The sequence below is a fragment of the Echinops telfairi genome, unplaced genomic scaffold, assembly GCF_000313985.2.
Source record: "Echinops telfairi isolate 266 unplaced genomic scaffold, ASM31398v2 ScPeMD7_7400;HRSCAF=8409, whole genome shotgun sequence".
Lineage (NCBI taxonomy): Eukaryota > Metazoa > Chordata > Mammalia > Afrosoricida > Tenrecidae > Echinops > Echinops telfairi.
In genome coordinates this window covers 13,298,635-13,321,458 of record NW_022111300.1, presented here as the reverse complement: position 1 = coordinate 13,321,458, position 22,824 = coordinate 13,298,635, and the positions used below count along the sequence as shown (strand labels likewise).

The window sequence follows — 22,824 nt, the reverse complement described above, 5'->3', positions numbered from 1 at the left end:
AAAGCCCCGTTCTTGGTTGTACTTGCATTACGTTTTAGCAGTCCTAAAATGTACTACTTCATGGTTCTCAGCATTTAAGGCTTGGGCAGGGTGTGACCTGAGACGCTGTATGTCAACAGGATTCTAGGCACTAGAAGACAGAGAAGCACAGCACCTCCCCTTTGCTCTTCAGAAAGCCATGATCCTGTTGGGAAAACAAGCCCACAGTGATTGTGAACCTGGCACTGGAATGAGGGCTATCGCAAATGGGTCAGGGCTAAAGGAACTTAGAAAATGGATGATTCATTTCACACCAAGGCAGAGTTGGGGCAGGTAGTAAGAACAGTTTTCTTAGTAGAGCTGGAATCTATACTAAACTCTAAGTGTTGAATTGGAGTTTGATAGGCAAGAACCACATGTCAAGGCAGTCCAGGATGCAGAATGAGCATGAGTAAAGGTTTTGGGCACTGGATATAGGGGTTAATTCCAGGCATAACTGGTAGGTACTCTATGTGGGTCTTGAGGAATAGTAGCAGAAAATAGATATGGCCAAATCGCTGTGGGTCATAAATTTCAAGTTAAAAAAAAAAAGATTTTATTCTTTAGTAGAGATTGGATTTCAAAGATGAAAAACCTACCTGAAACCCCAGGAAAGATGTTATGAGCTATCTAATAAATAATCACAAGAATAATCATGGTCATGAACTAGACAGCAGTGTGAAAGGAGAGGCCAGATCTGAAAGAGGTGGGAGAGGGAAGATCGAATGGACGGAGGGACTATGAAATGTGGCCTGAGCAAAGGAGAGGGGCTGGAGATGCTCAGGTGCCATGCGGGTGCCTGAGCAGATAGGGTGTGCAACACAAAAGATGAGTGGTAGAAGATACACGTAGAAATTTCCAGTAAATTTGAAACTCACAAAGATTTTAGAGCGAGAAAGGCTAGTCTGTAAGTCGTCTCTATCTCTGAAGATGATGATGGAGAGTGAGAATAAGATCAGTCATAGAGAGCAAGATCAAGAGGTTGAAAGAGAAAGTGAATGGAGCAGAAGCGGTGCTCTTTCTTTCTTGCACTTTCCTGTTTGTCTAATTTTAATTTTTCTCATTTGAATTTTAATGTACAATTACATACAACTCACAATAGAAATCTAAGGAGGTTTTGGTACTAGAACTGAGAGCGTAATAAAACTAGGACCATTTCCATGTCACTCGACAGCTTTTAAAGCCCTTGACTCTAACACCTGGAGAGAAAATTATTTGGGGTCCTGGTGTTAAAGCATAGAACATAAGAAGGAGTACTTTCCTAACTCCTCTGTGGAGCATCAGACCCCAAAACTGTGTGCACAGTTTCCCCACGGTTTGCTGACTTGCAGAGAAGTTATTAAATCCTCAAAATAATCCAGAGAAGCAGGATCAGATGGCCACTTTACAGAGAAAAAAGTTGGATTGCGTGGTTGATTTTCTTGCAACTAGCCTGTCTCTGTGTGCATTATGTAGAGTAAGAATGAATGAACACATAATGTCATAATAAAACGCTCTCATAGTCAAGGATCTGTTGCTCCTTAACAGCCCAAGAGCCTTGGGAGCTCAGAGGACCATGAGTTCAGCTGCTGCCCACAAGGTCAGCAGCTCAAACCCAGCAGGTGATCCATAGGAGAAAGACACCGCTTTCCATTCCCATGAAGACGTGCAGTCTCAGAAACCCATAGGAACAAGTCTACTCCATTCTGTAGGCTCTGTATGAGTCTGAATCCACTTGATGGCAGTGAATTTGTGTCATTTTTTTAAGTTAGCAATTTCCCCAAACATTAGCAAACTAGTTTCTATGAGAAACTCACCAACAGTTAATTGGATTGTTCCGGCTCAGAGACTTGCATAAGGTTTCAATCAAGATACTGGCCAGAGCTGCCCTCATCTGAAGGCTTGAATAGGCTGGTGAATGGTCACTTATATAACTGGTAAGTTGATCCTGGCTCCCGGCTACTGGAAGAGGTCTCCATTCCTTATACTATGTTGCCAGGAAGCCTTACTTACGTCCCCTGGTCGCGGTCACCCAAGAGTATCTTCACAATGTACTTGGCTTCCCCCTGAAGGAGTAATCTAAGAGAAAGAAAGATGGAAGGCAAAATGTATTCAAAGTCCAACTTCCCAACATCAGAAGTCACACCCACCATTCCCTTTTGGTTACACCATGAATCCGATTCGGTGTGGGAGAGGACTACACAGGACATGGAACTCCAGATGCAACAAGGGTGGGGTCATTGAGCTCTTCTTGGAAGATACCACATTGTATTGGAAGATTTCTAATATGTTCATTTTCAACTTTAGAATGAAGACTTACACCTCATTCTAATACAAGTTAGAGTCTCACCCAAGAGATATTTTCTTTAAGTATTTTATATAATTCAAGCCCTTCAGCCACTTTTTAAAAAATTCTACGGAGATGTCTGAGTCCACAAACATTCATAAATGTGTAATCAGACAGTAAATGGAAGCTAGAGCAATTCTAAAATGAAGAGGAACCTCATCACATTTGCTAAAGAAGGAGGATTTTGAAGCTATGCCATTTGTTTGAATCAATGAACAAAATTGTCTCAAATATGTCCTCTGAAAAGCATCCAAGTGAAGGGAATTTCCATTAGCCAACACGCCAGTTAAAATAATTCCCTAATTTTTGAAGTGACTTAAAAGAGCAGCATACATTTTCCTCCTTATATTTCAGGATATTAAAAGACACAAGGAGCAGACAGAAAAGTTCAGATGGTGTTTACTTGGACTTCCATGTGCTACATAAGCACTCAATAACTAGTTCCATTTGTGTAATGTTGACTTTCATTAATTCTTCTTGGCTACATTGCACTTGATCAAGCCCCACCAGGCATCCCATGCCCTCCTCACCATAGACTTTAGATCTTTTGTTCACTGTTCCCTGGGTTTGTTAGCTCCCCCCTTCCTTTGCCCTGCCTTCCCATGTCCCATGTCCCCCTGTATTTTCCCCTCCGGATAGTTTATCACGCCTATCTTATCTAGATAGACATGCAAAAACAATAATAGACACCAAAGCAAAGCGAAGCAAAACATCAAAAAACAAGCAAAAACAACACCAAAAAGAAAACCTATAAATAGTTCCAAGTCTGTTTGTAGACCTTTAAGAGTGTTTTCCAGTCCAGTTTGTTGAGGTGCCACACCCTGCTCCCAACGTCTATTTTTGGGGACTCCTTGGAGACTTCATTGCTTTGTTCTCCTTGCTGCTCTGTTGCACGCTCTTAATCTTTCGCCCTGGCGTGGTGGGATCAAATCGGGCACAATTCCCTCACTGTGTCTCCAGTGTTGAACCCTGTAGCTGTATAGATCAGTGAGGGACAGCATGTCTTTTTTCTTTGTTTTTCAGTAAAACAGCAAGTCTTTTATTGCTGAAATAACTACAGTTATGTTCTATCAGTGTAGAGTAGGGCAATTTTTACCTCAACTGGTTGAGCACCATGGATAATGCTTCTGTGCTCCATGCAAGATCTTCCCTTAGCCTGCAGCTCCCTATGATGGCCTTGATTTCCTCCACTGTCCTGCTTAGTTCTGAACCTGCTGTTCGCACCTCTCTTGTCCCACCCTCTGTCTTCACTAGTCGGCCTTCCAATAACCCTTAAGGCTTTTCTTTTCTTTTTTCTTTTTTTTTTATTAAATACTTTTACTTGGGGCTCCGACATCTCCCATCATAATCCATGCATTCATCCATTGTGTCAAGCACATTTGCACATATGATGCCATCATCATTTTCTACTTGAGCCCTTGATATCAGTGCCTCATTTTTCCTCCTCCCTTTCCCTGCCCTCACTCCCTCATGAACCCTTGATAAGTTATAGATTATTATTTTTATATCTTACATCATCCTTTGTCACCCTTCACCCACTTTTCCATTGTTCATCCCCCTGGGAGGGGGCTATATGTTGATTCTTGTGATCGATTTCCCCTTTCACCCCTCACCTTCCCCTTATCCTCCTGGTATCTCTATTCTCATTGTTGGTTCTGAGGGGTTTATCTATCCTGGATTCCCCTTGTTTCAGGCTCTTATCTGTAGCAGTGTGCATGTTCTGGCCTAATCTGATTTGTAATATACAATTGGGGTCATGATAGTGGGGAAGGAAGCATTAAAGAACTAGAGGAAAGTTGTGTGTTTTATCAGTGCTATACTGCACCCTGGCTGGCTCATCTCTTCCTTGTGAACCTTCTATGAGGGGATGTCCAATTGTCTACAGATGGACTTTGGATCTCCACTCCACACCCCACACATCCATCCCTGGGACCTCAGGTCTTGTGGTGGGGCCAGCCCTATGGTCCTCTCTGTGCCTTGGAGGCTCTGAGTCAGAATATTGTCCTCGAGATCTGGTGGGTCAGGAGTGTTCCACTCTCTCTTTCTATCTCCTTCCTTCTTAGTTTGCTCCTGTGTGTTCTGATCAGACACAACCCTCTCCCCTAGCTGTAGCTTCAGTGCTGCCCTTTGTAGCAAAATCTCCTGGGGAAGCTCATTATTGTTAAAGTGATCCTAATGCCGGGTGATCCACTGTGTTACAGAGCAGAAACTGGTCTCTCATTTTCTTGGCTGTCATCTTTACAAAAGCAAATTGCCAGCCTTTTCTTTTGTGGTGCTGCTGGGTGGGTTTGAACCACTAAACTTTAGGTTATTTGGTGGATGCCAACCATTTGCAACATTTAGAATCCTTCAGTGTCCCAAAATGTAACAGAAATCTCTATCCCATCTCCATATAAGTTATTTCCCCATCTTGTTCAATTGTATGCTGTCAAATTTCCTGAACGAATAGCTGTATGAGCCGCAGCTTCCTCTTTCCAATCACTCACCATCATCACACACTCCCATCAAATACTCTTCCGTTCACCCACTCATTGTGGCTGAACCTACTGTGTTAGTCGGGTTGACTAGTCAAATGAATCCAGAGATGCTCACATGTGTACAAGAGAGAGCTTTATATCAAAGAGCAATTATATATTGAGAAAACATCCCAGCCCAGTCCAGATCAAGTCCGTAAGTCCAATATTAGACCATAGGTCCAATATGAGTCCATAAACTCCTCTTTAGACTCACACTGCACATGCAATCTTGCTGAATATAGGAAGGGCATAGGCCAGTGGGTAGAAGGTCTTGTGGTTCCAATGGAGGTTGAAGCATCTCAACGCTGGCACAGGTCTCCACGTATCTCCTCCAGCTCTCTGAGTGTCTCAACAGCAGGAAAGGGAAGGCAGAGAGTGGGTCCGGCTTCCAGTGAGCTATTTATCCCCCATTGCCTCCAAATGAGGTCATCAATCTGCTACTTGACTGACAGGGTAAACTCCACCCCTTCACTCAAGTTGACAGGAGATTATGTAATGGCCACACCTACACTCACAATCTAGTAACAACCACATAAACTCCGTCGCATCTGGGGTGGTTGGTCCCCCATATCGCTCTAAGATTTTGCTTGTGGTACATGAACCTGGACTTTGTTTATCTCCCTGGATCGCCACTTGATTTTCTGTTTCTTCCTTATCCTATATCATAAAAGTAGTGATTGTTTTCTTGATGATTGTCCTCTGTCCCATTTGTCTTTATCTTCCCATCCACTCCCTCAGCTTCAGCAACTGTCTGAAGGTGAATAGTGTCTGTCTGTAATTTCAGTTCAGATCTTTCTCAAGCCCGCGTCCCCAGAGTACCTCAAATTGACTAAAGCTGCAGGTGAGTGCCCCGCCCATACCCTCATCACATTTTAACTCTGCTCCACTTGGTTGGTCCCTCAGATGACTGTTCATCCTGACATGTCCCTCTCCTTTGTACTTCACACTTTGTAAGTACTTGGACCCTGTCATTTCTGACTCTCCACTGCCTCATGTGTTTACAGCAACACGTAAAAGAAAATTGGCACAGAAATGCTTACAAAGATACCTCCTGGAAGGAGGACACAGCTGGCAAACTAATGTATAAGGTGTCGTTTAATCGTCTAAAATTTACATTATTATTCTTATCGTCCTTTTCTTCCCACTGTGACCTCACCTATCATGTCAGCATGTATGTCTTCCCTAGCCGCTCGAACAGCCCTCTTCTTACATACAAGAGGGAGTCCCCCCCTTAGGGCATAGTCAAGCTATGACCTGCGACCATCATTTTTTTTACTCTTATCATGAGTAACCTGTACTACATAAAATACTGCATCAGATAACTTCCTGCTGTTATCATTCTCCCATGTTCACTCGCCATTGTTCAGCGTGATGATTTGCTGTTCTAAACACTGCCCTATAGCAGGCAATAATGGGAAAAAAACATATTTGACTTGCACTCAGGTTGCTGTCTATCCTTTGGATCATCTCAGCTTAGGTTTAAGAAGTCAGGGTCTTATTTTATTCAGCTGTTTCTCTCCACAGCACTTTCTATGGGGATTTGCACCTTCTAGGTTTACGGTTGAACGAATGACTCTTACTAACAAGATTTTTAAAACCTGGCAGCATTTTTAATGCGTACTTATTTATTTTTCACTTTCACAAATTGGTTTCCGGGGATTTTTCATCCTGTCAACTCTGTCCAGTCATCTCTAGAAGCATGTCGAACATGACTGAAGTGGTGTTGGTGCTTGGAAACTTCTTAGTGACATTATATCCTCCCAGACCCACACTGCAACTGATCTGCTGCTTCTCGTTTCAGGGAGAGCAGAGAAGACAAGAGACCAAAAGGCAGCTTCAGGTAAGATTGTGCCCGGCGTTGTTTCTTGCTGTCGTTTCCACATTTAGAAAATGGATTTGCAAAATACTCACCTAACACAGTCATAGTCCTCAAAGTGATCACTGTCAAATTAATTAAAATGAATTTATGCACTAAGTTTAACACTTTACGTCTCTCAATTGTGCCTTTTTCATCTTGTTGGCACCAATTATAAAATGTGAAAGTTATAAACTGACAACAAGTTTATTTTCCCAAGTGTTTATGAATCTCACTGGTTTTTCATAATGCTAATTATGTAACTCGTGATTCAGCAGTGGTAAATACTTCATTGATATGAATCTTTACAGTTTGCAGGAAGGATGAGACTATTTCCATTCTAAACTCTATGTGTATTCAAATGAACAATGTTATTGTTGTGTACCTTCAAGGTGACCTACACTAGTACTATGTGTCACAGTAGAACTACCTCATTGGATTTTCTAGGCTATAATCTTTGGTGTAAACATGGAGCCTCTCGTGGATTTGAACCATGAACCTTTCAGTCTTTGGCTGAACTCTTAACCTCTGCTCCACCAGGGCTCTTTGCTATCAGACATCATGGTGGTGTTAGGTGATGTCACATTGGCTCGGACTCAGAGGGACCCTATATAGAGGATGAAAACGAAATAAACCGACCACTGCTGAGTCTTTCATCCCCTCCCAAATGTTGTTATCCTTACGCCCATCATCACAGCCACATCGCCAATCCCTCGCCTAGAGGCCTGACTCTGTTTAACGACCCGTTCTACTTTACCATGCATGCCGTCTTTCTCCGGGGAGTGTTCTCTCCTGACAACACGTCCGAAGTTTGTGCAGTGAAGTCTCGCCATCTTTGTCTCCAAGGAGCATTCTGGCTGTACTTCTTCCAAGGCGGAGTGTCTAATTCCAATTGGCCAATGCCAGTCCATTACTGATGCCTGGGTAATCAATTTTTAGTTTCCGTGTGCTCCATTTCATTTTGTGATGACTTTCAATTTTCCTAGATTCCATGTTCCCACTATTAATAGATGTTTGCAGCTATTTCTTCTCATTTTGAGTTGTGCCTCTTCAACAAACGAAGGCCCAGAGGCTTTGTGGCATGCACATCAGTATGATAGACTGTACTTTTAGAAGGCCACCCCTTCTCCCTTGTGTTTTGAGCACCATCTAACATGAGGGGTCATCCTTGGGCACTGGATCTGACAATGCTGTGCTGCTCAATCACCCGTAATGTGGGTCCATAGTTACTGGCTAATATATAAATGATGTAGTGGCATATAAGCAAAAACCAATGGTACTGAAGGAAGAAGCTCAAGCTGCACTGAAAGCATTAGCCATAAACAAGACTCCGGGAATGGATGCCCTTCCAGCTGAAATGATTCAACATGCTGATGGAGCATGGGAGGCACTCACTCATTTAGACTAGAACATTTGGAAGACAGATTCCTGGCCAACTGACTGGAAGTGATGCAGATTTGGACTCATTCCAAAGAAAGGTGATCCAACAGAGTGCACCAATTATAGAACAATATCATCGATATCACATGCAAGTAAAATTTTGCTGAAGATCATCCATCAATGGGTACAGCAGTATATTGACTGTGAGCTGCCAGACAGGCAGGCAGGATTAGAAAGAGGAGATGGAACAAGGGATATCATTGCTGATGTCAGATGTAACTTAGCTGAAATCAGAGAATACTAAAGGGATGTTTCCTTGTGTTTTATTGACTATGCCAAGGCATTTGACTGTGTGGACCAAAAGGGGGAAAAAACAAAAACAAAACCAAAAAAACTATACATAACCTTGAGAAGAAATTCCAGAACACTTCATTGTGCTCATGTAGTACATGGATCAAGAGGCCGTTGTGTAAAAAGAACAAGAGAATACTGCTTGTTTTACAGCCAGGAGAAGTGTGCTTCAAGGTTGTATCCTCTCACCATGCTTACTCAATATGTATGTTGAGCAAATCATCACTGAACCTGGATTACATGGAGAAGAATGTGGCATCAGGATTGGAGAAGACGTATTACCAACCTGTAATATGCAGACGACACAACCTTGCTTGCTGAAAGTGAGGGAAGTCTGGAAGCACTTGCTGATAAAGATCAAGGACTGCATCCTTCCATGTGGATTACAACTCATTACAAGGAAGACAAATAGCCTTACAACTGGACCAATAGGTAACATCATGAAAAATGAATAAAAGACTGAAGTTGTCAAAGATTGTGTCTTGCTTGGATCCACAACCAATGCTCGTGGATGCAGCAATCCAAGGGAACAATGGAAGCTTAGCAGCTACACAAGACTCTTTTAGAGTATTGAAAAGCAAGGATGTTTCCTAAATAAACAGGGAGTGCCTGCCCTAAGCCATGGCATCTTCAATCACCACATAGGCCGGTGGCAGTTGGGCATTGAGTAAGGAAGACTGAAACATTGATCTATGTGAATTATGGAGCTGGCATAGAATATGGAAAGTACTGTGATGGAGTGCCAAAAGGACAAACCAATCTGTCTTGGAGCATTCTCCTGAGAGGCAAGGATGGTGAGTATTTTGGACCAGTCCCCGGGGCAGGACATCATGCTTGGTAAAGCAGAGGGGCAGTGAAACAGAGGAAGGCCCTCAGCGAGATGGTTTAGCACAGTGGCTGCCACAATGGGCTCAACCAGAGGAACAATCGTGAGGATGGGGTAGCACTGGCATTTCTTCTTTCTCTTCTTCATTCAGTTGCTGTGGCTGGGAGCCCATTCTGTGACAAAGAACAGCACCACACTATATGAATACTTTTCAATGTATGGATTCCTATCTTTTCATTAGGGATCAATGCTGGTGCTATGGCATGGTTTTACTTTTAAAAATGTGTACGTTTCACCCAGGGATGGGAAACCTTTTTTCCGCCTACGGCCATTTGGGTATTTTTAATATCATTAGTAGTCCAGACTGGTCAAACATTGAATCAACTCATTCCTTCTGTGATGACTGTAACTAGCTGTTCTCGGTAAGGCACACGTTAGCTTGTTATGGTTTGGAGGACCGTATATGGTCTGGGCCTGATGTCCCCATCCTTCGTGTAGTATGTTATTCACTTCCCAGTAAATCTCTGCATAGTGCCAATCTCCCAACTTCCCGTTCCCCTTCGATAATTCTATGTGGCTGTGTTGGGGAGGAACGACTCGGGATGGCTCTTTTATTCATAGTCTGTAACTCCGCCAAATGACTGAGTGGGATCCCGCCTGAAGGACTCCAAACAAGGAGATGAGCCAGTTTTGCCATGCTAAGTGAACCCTTTCAAAGGCAGGAAGAGCACGCACAGCCCACCAAAAAGAAGGGCCAGTAGTAGAATGGGTGCGTGATCCCTGTGTGAAGTGGTGGTGACAGCAGAGGCAGCAGAGGCCACAGCACGGAAGCCTTGAGACAGACCAAGTCAAACTAAGTGCTTTGGGCCAGGAGGCTGGATTGCAGTGCAGGGTACTCTTGGGGATCTGTCAGCCCGAAAGAGCTTGGCAACCCCAAGGGAAGAAGGGAAGAGGCCTGGAGGGCATGTGGCAGAGAGGTTGAGAGCCAGAGAGAGGCGTGGTTAAGAAGCACTGAGAAAAAAAGAATTGTGTCTTGAGGTGTTTTGATTCTTACTTGTGGCTCAGTACCTTCATAACCACGGTATTGTTAAGTTCTACGCGGCTGTTTCCATGGATCCCAGAACCCAGCTGAAAAGCAGAGTGCCGCAGGAGGGACAATTGGTGTCAGAATATGACAAAGCAGGTTGGTGGATAGAGGGTAGTTATCATCCTTGGACAGATGTGGAATTGTTTTCTCCCCTTCCTTGGGTAGGGGGAGGAAGCCAGACGTGACCCTTAGGCATGTTCTCTCTGGTATACCCCTATAAATGCACCACTCCTCCCAAGACATCACGAACCCACTGTTCCTGTTACTTTGAAAACCACCCATGTAAAGACACACCACTCTCGACAACTCTCCACTTTCAACTTCATTTCTTTTGTCTGGTGAATAAGAGATTACATCTATTTTCAAATCGTGTAGTCAACAAAGGACAAGAACCTATATCAATAAAAAATTATATAAACAGCTTAAACGTCTATCTCTTTGCTCCTTCGCAGCCTTGCCATTCATTTCAAACCACTGGACAATTTAGTTTGTGCACACCTAACCTATTCAACATTATGGTTTGCATTGTCTTTGTGAGTTTTTTAAAAACCTATTTGTGACTACGAACACAAATTTAAAGTCTGTAGATTTCAAATAAGAACTCTACTGAGATTGCAATTCTTTTATCTCATTGGAAGACTGACTCATATTTGGTTCATGGAATGTGTGATATTAATAAGCAACCAAGTATAAAATATAAAGAAGACTTTAATGGAGAGATCCTGCATAAATGATTGTTTATAAAAGATATATTAGAAGACATACTGTGGTAGACTATAGAGAAGTCATTTGTCAAGTATATATTGTTCCAAATTTTCCAAGAAGGAGAACACATTCGAATGCAGTGAAGTATATAATATAAAATAAAGAGTAGGCTCCATCAGCCAGAGAGAGGTGTTATCTGCAGAGATCATAATGAGGATTTCTAAATGAAGGTGCCTCATTTTCATATATGACACCAAAGCAGCCCTGAAGTTAGATAATTTTGCTCACTTGCTCACTTGCATAATTTGAAAAAGAGGCACTTCAGAGAAGAACAATGTTCTTTTTTTTCTCAGCTCAAAAGGTGAAATTTATTATTGGAAATTCAACAAATGGTAGAACATCTGCTTTGCAAGCGCCTTCTCTCCGTGTTAACTTTTGGTTGGGCTTTTCGCCCTTTTGAATTGTTCTGAAACAACAGTAACACCTCTATTTCAAGTCAGTTCAACACACATGGAACATGCAGTCTTTCTGGATTGAAGAAGATGACGGAAGAAGTTAAATGCCAGATCAATTCATTAGTCTATGGCTAGCATGCTCACTTCTTCCATTTTATTCATTTAGTTGGCTGCAAACTTCCAAATGCAAGTATATGTAGCATGAGTTTTCTTTATGCTATTACTATTTTTGTAGTGTTCTTTTCCATAGCTCCTAAATACTATCCAAAAAAAAACCTTTCAGAAATAACTGTGAGAGAGACCTAACTTAGAGTTTTCTTCGTTATTAGTGACTAACATGACTGGGGCCTCAATTCATGGCCAGCCCAAGCCCAGTAGAATTGGACTGTTGAAATCAATAGTTTTAGGTGGTTGATTCTGGGAACTCGATGAGTAGGCCTTATTTCTAATCCATCTCAGTCTGATAACTCCAATGAAACCTGCTCACAGCATAGACAGAACCAAGTCTCCACTGACAGGTGATGACTGCCCTTGAGGTTCATTGCCTGGGAGTCAAACACAACAGGCTCAAATCTATAGTTATAGATGTTGTGCCAATCCACCTCACCAAGGGTCTCCTTCATCGTTGGCCCTGCACTCTACCCAATATGGTGTCCTCCTCTGGTGGCCAATGCTTCCTGAGGATATGTCTTAAGCAAGTGAGTCAGACAGTGTTCTGTGATCATCCATAGGGTTTCCATCACCCAATTTTCAGAAGGATATGGTCAGGACTTATTTTCCAGTCGTAGTTGGGAAGCTGAAACCTTTCCACATGGGTGGGCTGCTAGTGGTGAAGATGCTGATGGCAGAGCTTCCAGCATCGTTACAACACTCAAGCCAACACATGATGCCAAACGGAAAGGTGGATGGTGAGAATACACTGAGAGCCTGCTGCAGTCAGGCTTCATACTCAGTATCCCCTAGATTGCCCTCAAAGCAATATGGTTAACTTTATAGATTAGCCTTTAGGAATTAGAAAATTGAGTTGCATAGAGATAAAAATAATTTGCCTCAGGTCCCACATATTAAGTAGTGGAATCAGAAATGGAATATAGACAGTGCTATGCTGGAGCCAGTTTGTAATCTCTGGAGAAAACGGTGCACCCCTCTTCTACATCTAATGAGATCAGATCAGTTGCTTGAAATCAGGCATCATAGAAGGATGTGTCCTTGTTGTTAGTGTAGTTCCAGTACTGTGTTCCACAGAAGGAAACCTTGCCTGGTGTGGCCGTACACAATTCTCACAATCATTGCTAAGTTTGAACTCAGTGGTCCAGCCACTCTGTCAGTCCCTTTCCTTAAAGGTCTTACTCTCCTTTTGCTGACCGTCTACCAAACATGACGTCCTTTCCCAGGGATTGGTCTCTCCTCATTAAATAGCCAATGTCCAGAAAGACCAAGTCTGACCATCCTCGCTTCTAAGGAGTATTCTGCCTGCATTTTTTTCTTCTGGCAGTCCATGAGACTTTCAGTACTCTTAGATAACACCAAAATTCAAATCATCGGCTATTTCCCAGTCTTCCTGATTCATTTTCCAGCTTTCCCATGGGTAGGAGGTGATTGAAAATACTGTGACTTCAGTCAGGCCCACCTTATTCCCCAAATGATATCTCCACAGAGGGCTGACACAGCAGCTTTGCCCAATGGAATAGGCTGTTTTCTTTCTTGACTGCTGCTTCCATCAGCATTGATTGTCTATCCAAAAAGAAATCCTTGAAAGATTCGGTATTTTCTCCATTTATCATGATGTTAACTATTGGGCCATTGTGAAGATTTTTTATCTGTTCATACTGAGTTTCAAGCCAGACTGAAAGCTGCAGACTTTGATCATCAGCAAGTGCTTCAAGTCCTCTTCTCTGTGAGCAAGGAAGGTTGTGTCAGCTGCATATCGAGTGCTGTTCATAAACTTTCCTCCGATCACGATGCTGCCTTCTCCTTCATGTAGTCCAGCTTCTCTGATGGTTTGCTCAGCATATGGATTGAACAAGTAGGGTGAAAAACTGCAAGCATGATGCACAGCCTGCCTGATTTTAAACCATGCATACTGAAATTGGCAAACACTACACCACAGGACATCCGCCCCCCTCAGAAAGCCAGCTGTGACGTATTGGCTGGATCTAGTCTGTGTAATAAGAAAGCCTGGACATTTCCCTTGCATTGCACATATGACTTAGACGAGGCTACTTGGTTAGCTCGTAGATAGGGGAGTTGAGACTGGAACCCAGCTTTGTGATCCAATACAGGCCTTTGCTACAGAAATGAGGAAAATGACCCTGACTTGTGCCCTGCACCCAAATAAGGAGCTCTGGTGGTGTCGTGGTGCAGTGCTCAGCTGGGAGCCAAAGGATCAGCCATTCGGAGCAAGCAGATGTTCTTGGGAGGATGTGGCGTCTGCTGGAAGGAAGAGTACAGCGTTGGTAATGCTTTGGGGCAGTTTTCCTCTGTCCTGTTGGGTTACTATGACTCAGAATCGATTCACAACAGTATCGTTGCTTTTTAATGTCCAAATGGCTCAAGTTGCTATAAACAGAGTCTTAGGATACGTTCTAAGCTACCAAGTTTCTGCTTTGGCCTCCCAGGTAATCCAACTCTCGTGTGTTTGCTTCTTTAAGCAACTCCCTGAGCTATGTTAATGAATTCCATTAAAAAAATAACCAATTTTCCCTGGGTTTATGGTTTCAGGGCAATATTTATTGTTGAATGAAATAAAGTGTCTTCGATGCATTTTTCCATCCACCAAATGGAAGACTTACACATGGACTGTTTCTTAAAAGCAATCACGAGGAGTTTATTTTCAAGCAAACTTCACTTTCCAGCCAGTCCAATTTAGGATAGCAGATGAATAACAACACAGCTGTGCCGCATTATTTGGAAAATACCTTAAATTGCATTGCATGTCACTGCCTTAACAACAGTGGTTATACGAACGAAACAAATCAAAAACAATCAGGAGCTAATGGAGGGGAAGTTGCCGTGTCCCCTCACCTAGTCCAAGTGCAGACATTAAAAAACATCTCCCGGCAACTACCCCGCTCTTGTTTAATTGGCATCTCTCTCACCTCGCACCAGTTGGGATCCATTTGCACACAGTCTACCTGAGAAACAGGGCTTTGAGGGAAAGGGAGAGCTACTATCTTTGGAGAGACCCTACTCTACATTAGGACAGATTTGCATCTATGTTGAACCTTGCAAAGCATCCTGCATTCCTTCCCCCCAGGATGGAACATGTGCAATTTCATCATTTGTGGTACCCCAAACTACTGGAGTCTTTCATCAGAGATGAATTGTTCTGTAAAAAGCCACAAGGATTTTCCACTAAAGTGGAAAATAACACATATAATGGACCTTTAGAAGCTATCTGACAGATCTCATGAAGGCAGCCCAGGCCAAAAGCTTTAATGAAGAAGATGTAGCTGGTGCTATCTGGTCCCTAGGAGTCAGCATCGACTGGACGGTGGTGAGTGAGTTGAGGTTGAGTTGATTGTGCAAGTGGCATCCAAGACTATCTACTTTCTGTATAAGCAGCAACCTGTTTTGATCTGGTCAGTTTTGAGTCATGGCCAACTCAGGTATGTCAGAGAGAACTGTGATCTGTAGGGCTTTTAGTGCCGACCTTTCTGGAAGTCAATTGCCCCACCTTTCCTTCATGGTGTGGCTGGTGTATCCAAGCCACCGATCTTTTAGTTAACAGTAAACACCTTAACAATTTGCACCACTGATGTCAGAAAACAACAACCACAACTGCACTGCTGGGCCATACACTGCCGTGTCATGGCACTAGACTGTGCTAGGCAAGTGCATATTTTGATTTTTTTTAAGTCCCACTTCTACATAGAATTAGAAGACGCACATAAATAGATTAGAGGTGATTCGTAGGCTTTCGTGTGAAAGGAGTCTTAAGTCATTTCTGACTTTCCCACAGGAAAATAAATGAGGTTGTATTCCTAACCGAGGAGCAGTGGCCTCACTTCTTTTTTTCTAAATAGAAATGATGACAAACACTTTAATCACCTGTAAATGATATGCTTGCACCGTGCATGGCATAAAACCTTCTAGACTGAGGGAAAGTCATTTGAGCTGAGTAATCCCTTCATCATTTGTATAAGTTGTCCTAGTATTTCTTTGAAAATTCCCAGGTAAGAAGATTTGCAATAAGGGCCAGAGGCCAGAAGACTCCAAGGAAACATGAAACACCCGAAGAGCCTTCAGCCCAGAAGTGAGGTTGTAACTTGAGAAGCTGGTGGAAAAGGTCTGGAAAGGGCTAAGCTTTCTTGGGGTGGAGTCCACGGGGAAAGGTGCAGGGCCACCCTCAGAGCCAGCCCGTTAGTCTGACCAACAGTTTCATAGTGAGCAGGGCTCTGAAGAATGGCTCTTAATTATTGATTCTAATTTTTTTAACACCCACTGCCATTGAGTTGATTCTGAAACACAGTCACCCTCTAGAACAAAGTAGGGCTGTCGCCAACTGTTTCCAAAACTGTAATCTTTACAGACGCAGCCTGCCACACCTTTTTTCTGCAGAGTATCTTGTGGGTTCAATCATTGACCTTTCGGTTAGAAGCCCAGTGTTTTAACCCTATGTTACCAGGGCTCCTTGGACTGTAAATAGCACATTTACTACTGCTTAGACATGATCCCAGTGCCGTGCTTTCCTTTGGGTATTAAAGGAAGGTTTAATCTAAACCTTTACTGTTGTTCCATTGTTTGAACATCTTTCTCTTATTTTGAGTTTTCATAGATATCTCCATTATGCTGTTGGTTTTTTCTTGCCTTCATCTACCATAGGTACAGTTTTATGCCCTAGTTATGAGTATAACCAGACAATTCTCACACCATGGAAACTTTGGGTATTTATCAGTCAAATGGTGTGTGTTCCTTCTCCAAAGCATGTCCCTGAAATATCATTTTACCTTAGCCTTCTCTGAAAACATCCAGATCTCTGTTTTTAAGCATCCAACAGATAAAACGCCACATTCAAAATCTGAATTTATTTAATGTATTTATCTTCTTTTTATTGTTGGTCATTTCTCCAATTAAGTCTGCTGGCTTAATTAGCTTTTCTGAAATGTTAATCCCAAGATATATTTGTAGCACACATGAACTAGATTAAATATAACATTTTAACTGACTTTCTTATATTGAAAAATACACTAACTGTTATGGTAGCAATATACAGGGCTGCCTGGAATTGTTTTCCCTGTAATGTTTTAACATAGGAAGAAATGGTGTTAGATTTACAGCATATTCCAGATTGCACTATTATTTTATTTTTATTAAAAAAGCAAAAAACATTGATAATGTTGCATAATAATGGTATAGTAAAAATGTGATCATTTCAACATATTTTCAATATAAAAACCTATCAGTGAGATGCTGAAATGATGCAGGCACAGGGCCTGTATGCCCCATAAAAGAACAGTAGATGACAATATTATCCAACGACAACAGTGGCGTTTCTGGATGGTGCGATGGTTAAGCACTGTTAACTGCCAGGTTGGAGGTTCTAGCTCAGCCATAGACACTGACAGAGAAGTGCCTGCCTGTAAAAGAACTCAGTTATTGAAAAGACTATGAAGCATAGCTCTACTCTTGTCACAGATGTGGTCAACATGAGTCAGAACCAACTCGATGGCTATGATGTTGATGCCAAACAATACAGTTGTCACTAATGGAAACATTTTACACTGTGTCAGTTTTCAAACTAAGGTCTAAATCAATTAAATTAAAATAATTAATTCAAAATGTTAAATCTTGTCTCCAAATGATATTGGTCACGTTGTCTAGAGTTCCGTAGCCACATATGGCTCATGGTTTCAATAGTGGGCAGCACAAAAAGTTCTAGTGGACAGAGCGCCTCTGGGCTGTGATCTGTCTTAGAGCAGGGAGCTTAGCTCTGGCTTTTACCATAACAGCCTGTTCACATGGTGCATAGTAAGCACTCCGTATGAATTTGTTGAATGATCAATTACTATTACTTACTAATGTGTTCTCTAGAGAACACATTTGTGCCCTTGCTGAGTTATCTAGAGAAGTAAAACTAGTGACACATATATGTAAAGAGAGAAATGTATATCAAGAGACAGTGGCCCTGCAAAAGCTGGCCAGCCCTACCTGGCTCACACCTACAGGTTAGATGCTCAACCAGGGGCCTCTTCCATCTCATGAAGCTGCCCAAGCAGGGAACCAGAGAGCAGGCAGAGGAGTCGGGAGGCAGAAAGACAAGGTGGGAAGATTGTGGCTGGTGGAAACAGAGATCAGCAGGTCAGATATTAGACTAATGACTCCTGGGATCACCAGACAATATGGAAAGCCACTGTTAGCTTCTAGGGGCCGCGGGTCATGTGTTGGGCTGCTGGCTTAGGTCCCAAGAAACTAGGTGCAGGATCTGGGCGAGCAGGAAGAAAAAGTTCAGGGGAGTGGCTTCTCCACAGTGTCTACTTTTGTACAAGGAGGTACCCCACCCCACCCCAAAATAGAAAAAAGCTGGAGCTTTGATAGTATGCATTTTTCCCCGTCAGGCGAGCATCAAGCTACACACGCTGAATTAGTGAACCCAGTGGCATCACCTGGGAAGGTGATCTCTGGTCACAGTGAATTTTTTGTGAAAGCTGTTTCACTCAAACTTTGTTTTTTTGTGACGAGTGATTTAAGAGAACAGCATGGTGCTGTGGAATTTTTGTTTCCTGCTCGAGAAAAATGCCGCAGAAATTGTTGTGATGTTGAACGCAGCTTACAAGGACAGCACTATGGGGAAAACTCAAGTGTCTGAGTGGTTTTCTCATTTCACAAAAGGTGAAATGTCAAGTGATGACTCACCTTGTTCTGGATGTTCATCAACTTCCCTAACAGAAAAATAAGTCAACAAAATTGGTGCGCTTGTGTTCGAAGATAGACGATGGACCATTGAAGATGGAGAAGTTATCTGGACTATCTTGGAGCTCGATTCCAATGGAAGATTTGGGAATGAGAAGAGTCACTGCAAAATGCTTGCCTTGGGTTCTGACTGACCAGGAAAAAGAGCGTCGAGTGGAAACAAAAATATGTTGGCCAAGATTAAGTGTTCCAAGAATAGTGAGTGGGGGATTTGTGAAGGTAATCATTAACCAGTTACCACCAAGCCAATTCTAACTCATGTCCGTATAGGTGTCCGAGTAGAACTGTATTTTATAGGACTGATAAGGACATTTTTCCCAATGAAGATCTCTAGGGTAGGTCTTTCTTGACAGTCCACTGGGAAGAGTCACATCTCTCACTTTTTGGTTAGCAGCCAAGTGCATTAAACTGTGGCACCCCCCAGGGACCTTGGTGCCAAAGGGAGGACTAAGAGAAAAGGTGTGGAACGAGCACACTTGAGGGGAGAGGACAATCACCCGAGAAGGCGCAGTTAAAGGGGCAACGACAGAGCCGTCAGCTCTTCTTATCCATATAAACAAATAAACAAACAAAACACCCTGATTAAGTCTGCATGGAAATCTCTGCATCCAAAATCAATGTGAAAGATGAGTAATTCCTCTCTCCCTCTCTCTTCCCTCCCTCCCTCCCTCTCTCCCTTCCTTCATTCCTTCCTTCCTTCCTTCCTTCCATTCTCTCCTCCTCCCTCCCTCCCTTCCTTCATGACGGAAGAACTAGTGTTAAATAGAATGTTTATTATTCACTGCAAGGAGTCAGGGGCAAACCGCCAAAGTCATATTTGAGGTGAATGAAATCTAAAACATTTAAAAAATAATTATTTGATTTGAATGTTTAGGGGAAATGCCATTGGAATGGTATTTTTGAATTTTGCCTACAGATCCAAGGTGATTTTTGAATCTTGACTGCCCTGGAATAGGTGATTTGCCAGAAGAGATCATGAATATTACCTTTTCATTGTCACTGTGACATTAAAGGCAGGGAACAAAAATCACTTTTTCCGTTGATCTTTGGTCTTTATTGCACTTGTTATTGGCTGTACTGTTATTGGTACTTTTTGAAGTAAATTCAAGGAGAGACTATTATCTGCATTCAGAACTCCTCTCCTATATGTGTATATGTTATTGAAAATGGGAGTCTCCACTCAGAAGGAATTGGCAGGGCTGGGCAACAGAGAGATTGCAGGAAAGCTTTAGCATTTCTCTCACACCTCTAACACAACTGTTGGCCGTGTTTCTTTTCATTGCAATCAAACACATTTCTCTGTAACTCATTTATCATTAATTTAGGAGCCTTCCATTTTAGAAAATAAGAGGATCTAGGTGACAATTTTTCTGCATCAAAGGATGCTTCTCCATACTTATTGTAGAAAGAGGCTCACACGTGTCTGTGTGCCTTTCCAGTGTTTGCCCGGAGCCAGGCCTTCCTCTTAGCCCTGGGCAGGAGGAGGCCTGTGCGCCAGACGGACAGCTGGGTATTGACTCCCTGGAAATGAGAAGGGTGTTGGTAAAACAGCAAGCTGGGGCATTCTGAAGTATCCCTATCAACCTATTTGCAGAGTCTTTGCTATTAAGTAGAAGGGGAAAAAAGCAAAATAATATTTTTTGTCTGACATTCAAAATTTTGTATAGAACTATGGTTATTGTGTTTTTTTAAAATACATAATGAAATGACAACATTAAAGTAATGATAGTAGTTTGGATAAAATGTCCAACACAGAGTTATAACTATTAGTTATCAAGATATTTTTGTTAAATATATCAGAAAATTAGCAGCATCTTCTTGTGTCTGCTCTATGCAAAAACAGAATATTTTTTTGAACACAGAATATTTTTTAAGATAATTTACAAAATCATTTCTAGAATTTCATAAACCTTTCTAGTGTTTCCTAGAAGAGGAGAAAAAAATCATTTTCCTCCCCCCATAAGAAAGAGAATCAAAAAATTAAATATTTTAACTTCACAGTACACATTTTAAAGTAACAACTTTTTAACACATCTGATTTAGCTCTGAGTTTCACACTGAAGTACTAGAAATATTCTAATTAGAGGTGCAATATTTGAATTTCACAGAACCTATCAAGAAGCACTTACCATATATGCTTTGCAGCAACATTTTATTGTTTGACTATTTTGAAAATTGACAGTCGTTAAACTTTAACAGATTGTAAAATTAAAACAAATAAACCACCAAAACAGGGTTCTTCTTGTTAGCTTTTAGGTTTTATAATTTCTCTCCAGAAACTATCCATTGCCATTCACAACAGCGCAATCGGATCTTTAGTACAGTGGAATCTGGGCATCATATTCTTTCCAGTAATAAATTATCAAATTTAACCTTGTTACTAATGAGATAATAAGAATGATCTTTGTTCAAAATGTAATCTAGACATTTGCATATAAAATAACAGAAAAGATTAAGTATTCAGTTCCTATTTGCTGATAGAAATGTGCACATTACTTCTAAGAGACAATTAGTTAAGTTTAATTTTAATCTTTTGACTTCAGAACTTACAGAAGCAGTATAATGCATTATATTTTAGTACTCTAAATGACGGTTGTAATCTATATTCTTTGATAAAAGACCTCTCTAAAAGATTCAGAACAAATGTGACCTGAAATATAGGCCATCTCCAAAGAGCTGGCATGAGGAGACTTGAGTCGAGACTCAGTTCAGATCTCCTTACAACAGCGAAGGCCTCGCTGTGCCTTCTTGCTCTGTCGAAGCCCGATCGGGTAACTCTAAGCTGCAGGATGAGGGTTCCACGCTAGTTTCCAGAAATAATTATTGGGTTGGGAAATCCAGATCTTCAGGTTCAGTGGAAGAGAGAAAGGGGATAGCATTTTTGCTCTCTATCTTTTTTCTTCTTGAATTAGATAGAAAAAAGAAATGAACAACAGTTATTTTCAGTGGTGAGCGCGTACTTATAAAGCAGGATTCCTACTTTGACGTCTAGGACCTGTAAGATGATCTGACGCTAATTCTTTGCCACTTTCACCAACTGGGATTCCCCAATGCCTATACTCAATATACTTTCAATGTTTTATCATATGCTGTTACATGGTTATGAAGTATATACACAGGCCTTGAATGCTGCACACAGATATAAATATATAATATATAGTATTTTACTTTAAGCTTTTAATCTGGTATTTCTAATTATAATTAATCTGCTACAGTAGGCTTTTATTTTTTTTCTTTCTTTCTTCCCTTTTTTTTCCTCCTGGTGTTTTCAGTTGGTTGTTATTTATCTATATAAATAAATTAAATACTGGCAAGATGAGCCACCCACTTTAGCTCGAGAGATAAGGCAACCTTTGCACTCAATTCCTAATGCTGCAAAAGAACTGCTGTGAGCAGAGCTGAGGAAGAAGGAATGGCCAGTGCAAAAGTCCTAACAAAGGAACAACTAGCTGGATTTAACCACCGCTATCGAGCTGATTCTGAGTAAGGGTGACTCTGTAGCGTTTTCGAAGCTATCAATCTTTATGGGAACAGACAGCATCTTTCTCTTCTGGAGTGGCTGATAAGTTTGAACTTCCAGCCTTAGAGTCAGCAGTTCAACACTGACCCAATCGCATCCCCTCCAGGCCCCATCCCACCCCCACCCCCTGCACACACCTGGGCTCCTTGGGTGGGTTAAAGGAAGAAGAAAGGAAGCCAGTGGGATGGAGCATGCTAAAGCAGGTTAGGCATGTAGGCAAGGTTTTACCTATGTAGAACCCTGTGGCCACCACTTGTCTTTCAGTTTGCCACATTGTGGTGGGTTGTATGTTGCTGTGATGCTAGAAGCTTTATTTCAATGACCAGCAAGGTTAACTAAAGTGAGCAAATTTCAGCAGAGCTTCCAGACGAAGAGCAGACTGCTAAGGACTAGGCTGTCCCCTTCAAAGGAATTAGCCACTAAAATCCCCATGGATAGCAATGGTATTTGAATGTATGCATCATAACAAATTGTGGATAATAATGAGAATCCCAGGTTTCAACCATGGAAACCAAGGATGGATGAAGGTATAGAGACAATAACTAGCATAGGGTTCCTGGGGAGGGGATGGGATGGGGTGTAATGGGGAGCTGATATCAAGGAGTACAAGTTTCAAAACTGATTGTAGTATCGGTTGTGCAACACTGATATGATTGAACCATGGAAGGGCATGGTGTCTTAATTAGGTCCTAATGAAATGGTTTGAAAGAAGAAAAAAAAGGATAGGAGCTTAGGGGGGAAAGTGAGTTTATCTTAATGAGGGAGGAACGATTCCAAAATGGAAAATGAGATCTGAGGATTGAGCAACTTAAAGAATGTGATCAGCGTCACTGAAAAGTGCATGTAGAAATGATTGAGTTGGTGTATGTGCTA

The 22,824-nt window shown here is 41.9% G+C and overlaps 1 protein-coding gene across 2 annotated transcripts in view; it reads left to right on the top strand.

Annotated features, from left to right (window-relative positions):
• The window catches only part of CHST9 (carbohydrate sulfotransferase 9), a 287,603-nt gene that overhangs the window by 99,080 nt on the left and 165,699 nt on the right, over positions 1 to 22,824 (top strand). The window contains exon 2 of one of the 2 annotated variants that reach the window (XM_045296060.1): positions 6,662 to 6,700. The exons of the other annotated variant lie outside the window; for it this stretch is intronic. Within the exon in view, the coding sequence (XP_045151995.1) occupies positions 6,662 to 6,700 (39 nt within the window). The remainder of the gene's footprint in view (positions 1 to 6,661; positions 6,701 to 22,824) is intronic. 2 annotated transcript variants of the gene reach the window in all.